The sequence below is a fragment of the Fimicolochytrium jonesii genome, assembly GCF_025526975.1.
Source record: "Fimicolochytrium jonesii strain JEL569 chromosome Unknown EV422scaffold_4, whole genome shotgun sequence".
Classification (NCBI taxonomy): Eukaryota; Fungi; Chytridiomycota; class Chytridiomycetes; order Spizellomycetales; family Powellomycetaceae; genus Fimicolochytrium; species Fimicolochytrium jonesii.
This window is the reverse complement of record NW_026515671.1, coordinates 947,959-950,690: the sequence shown is the minus strand read 5'-3', so window position 1 is coordinate 950,690 and position 2,732 is coordinate 947,959. Positions and strand designations below refer to the sequence as shown.

At 56.3% G+C, this 2,732-nt stretch overlaps 2 protein-coding genes across 2 annotated transcripts; both read right to left on the bottom strand.

Moving 5' to 3' along the window:
• Positions 1-1,315, bottom strand: EV422DRAFT_315497 (uncharacterized protein). The gene is made up of 2 exons (XM_053066223.1): positions 639-1,315; positions 1-561 (listed from the first exon to the last, which is right to left on the bottom strand). The coding sequence occupies exons 1-2, from the start codon at positions 935-937 to the stop codon at positions 87-89; spliced, it is 774 nt and encodes a 257-aa protein (XP_052928181.1). The 5' UTR covers positions 938-1,315; the 3' UTR covers positions 1-86.
• Positions 1,316-1,563: 248 nt separating this feature from the next.
• On the bottom strand, positions 1,564-2,732 carry EV422DRAFT_564992 (uncharacterized protein; the record flags this gene model as incomplete). Its single annotated transcript, XM_053072255.1, has 3 exons — positions 1,564-1,904; positions 2,015-2,475; positions 2,599-2,732. The coding sequence occupies 3 exons, from the start codon at positions 2,730-2,732 to the stop codon at positions 1,564-1,566; spliced, it is 936 nt and encodes a 311-aa protein (XP_052928180.1).

Genomic DNA, 2,732 nt, shown 5'->3' with positions numbered 1-2,732 from the left:
AATGCTTGTGGTCAAGACGTCGAAGGCACGGTGTAATCGCGGCCGAAGCCACAGCACCGCCACATGTGCCTTGACTTTGGGCCAGATCAGTGCGTTCCTGCATTGTCGGTGGTTGCGTTTTGAGTCGTGGTGCAGGAAGAGGGCGGAGGCGATTGTGGCACCTGTTGCGAGGAGTTTGCCGTAGTGGGTGCGTATGAAATCGTAGAGGGGTTCGAGGGACTCGGGCATTGGGCGCGGCGGTGGATGATGCGGCGGCGGAGGTTCTCGATGATGGCGCCTGATGTAGCATCTCTGACCTGCTTTGAAGTGGCTTCCCGGTTGTACTTCACATCGAGTATCAGAGATTGCGGATCGTCCGAGCGTGGTAGGATTCTGCGCGCGGTTTCCAGAGCTGGTGCGAGTGCACTTTTGACGAGTGTGTCTATTTCTTTCCTCAAGGCCGACTTGGAGATCATGCACAAGTCTTCGTCGCTGGCTAGGAGGGTGCGCAGGGAACGAATGATGACCGTGGTAGCAGGGCATCCTAGGGTCGCTACGTGACTCCGTGCCCAATCCACATATCTGACAAGACGCACAAAAGTGTCAGCCATCGGAAGGCGAGTGCGTCCTTAACAGTTCTTGCGCGCAAAGTTCTTTACCTTTCGATGTACAGACTCTTCTTATCAGCAAGCTGTTTCCCCAACAGCACAACACCAGCGCTCTGCTCCGGTTCCTGCCCCACTCTCGCCGCCAAAATCCGCATCGCTTCCGATATCCTCTTCACCCTGCTGTCCAGGTTATCGATAAAAGCATCGTACGTGATGGTTCGCGGATCCGGTGGAAGGAGCTGCGAGACCTGGCAGTCGAATATTTCCAGCAGGGGTTGGCGTGATGACCTCAACTTTTGGCACGGGAGTTGTGCCGAGTTTACCATCAGTGACTCGGAGGGTCTCATCATGAACAAGGCTAACAGTTGCCAGCCCGGCTTCGGTCTTCGATTCCAGCGGCTCGGTGGCCTCAACTCAATTTACCTCGAAAAGGTCATTTTCATTCGAGACAGTTTGAAAGCCTGCCTTCTGGAAACCAGTGATGCTGGCGTCCCCGCTGAAAGCCTTCATATCGCCACTAACCAGCGGCGATTGAAGATGCGCATCCTCCAAGTACCGGAGCCCGGAGCTGTTTCTCGAATTGATCCCCGCCATGATTCTCGCGAGTAGATCTTGTTACTCGTAAGCAACATTCCCTAAGCTAGCCGACAACGTTTCGTGGGGCGCTCAGGTACCGGTTCAGCCGACTTCCTAGGCCGTCTGCGCAAGATGGGTTCGACCAAAGGGCCGCTTGAAGCGACGGCAGGAATGCCGATGTCAGCTTCCAGCTCTTCAGTTTCGCAAGCGGACGAATCGCGGCTCCAACGGCTACCCTGGGTTGTTTGGGCAGTGGGGCCGGTGGCGCTATGACTCCGGTCGTAGGTATCTCAGCCTCCAGGTCTCGCCCTGAACGGCGGGTCGGGGCTTGGCCTATGGCTTCTACCGGGCGGAGGACAACGTCCTCCACATCCTCCTCTATTCTAGCACATTTGCGAACTCATAACGCCTCGGGCGACCTTTTAGCCTTGCGCTTAGTCCCTCTCGGGACCTCCACCGTCAGATCCACAGCTTTCGGAAGAGTGGGAAAGTCAGGAGGAGTCGGTTGGGGAACAGGCACTTTTGGAGGATCATCGTCCCTGCCGACGGCTGCTAACCTCCTCCTTGCCCCTATGTCGTCCCATATAACTCTCGCCTTCTTCTTGTCTTGAGCGGTGTACAAAGTGCTGCTGCCGGCTCGCTTCTTTCCCTGGTTGAAGACTGGCACGGGAGGTGGCTCGTACTTTCGGAACTCGGCGTGTGGCGTAGGAGCTGGAACGGAGACGAAGGTTGCGTTCTGATCTAGTATGTCAAAGATCTCATTTCTCTGGCCAGTCCGATCGCTTAGGACCACCGCGTCACGGGGGCTCACAGGTTGAGAAGGCTGCGGTGAGGGCGTGGTGTCAACATACACCTCCATGGGAACTTCAGCCGTTCGGCCAGGGAACGTTCCGGGCATAACATAGTCTCCTTTCGGCGCGGGAACTTGGGCGAGCGGTCAACAACTCCGGTCGCGACGCCGACTCGATGCGTGCCGTCCATTGGATCTACGCGGATCTCCATCTCTCGCGTCTGAATAACAGGATTGACATTTTTGGTGTTCAGATTTAGCTTCTCCTCGGGAACCTCCTTCCCCCCACTGGGAGCCTGGAACTGAAGGCCAGTTTGAGCCGTAACTTCAGCGGGGTAGTTGTACACGTAACCTGTCTGATCAGGGATCGGCAACCCGCTTGTAGAGGTAGAGGTACCAACGGAGATCGCGGTCCCCGCTCGCCTCGAAGGCGTGATGCGATCCAGGAAACGTTCGCGTTCACGGTAATCCTTCTCTGCTTTGAGGAACTCCTGGGCATCTTTGTAGGCTTTCGATTGAAGCCTGGCTGCATTGAAGCTTCAACGCTTCAACGGAGGAGATGACCGTCTCATGTTTTGGAGCGGTGTAGTTCTGTTTAGTAGCGAGGTCCTTCCGGTGGATGTTCCTGTTCCACGCGTACTTCACATTGGGACACCGAACGCGTCGAGATGACCGTAGTCAAGCGCCTGGCCAATCTGATGGCGTTGGAGGTTCGTAATCGGCTTGGGCCGATTGTAACCTTGGGCTTCGAGAGGGTTTGCCCTGTAGATGGCCGCCAT

Bases quoted from the DNA above. Each gene is read 5' to 3' on its own strand.
- EV422DRAFT_315497 (XM_053066223.1), bottom strand. From the start codon at position 937: ATGATGAGACCCTCCGAGTCACTGATGGTAAACTCGGCACAACTCCCG. The intron at 562-638 runs GTAAAGAACTTT...GCGTCTTGTCAG, and splicing joins AAGAGTCTGTACATCGAAAG to ATATGTGGATTGGGCACGGA.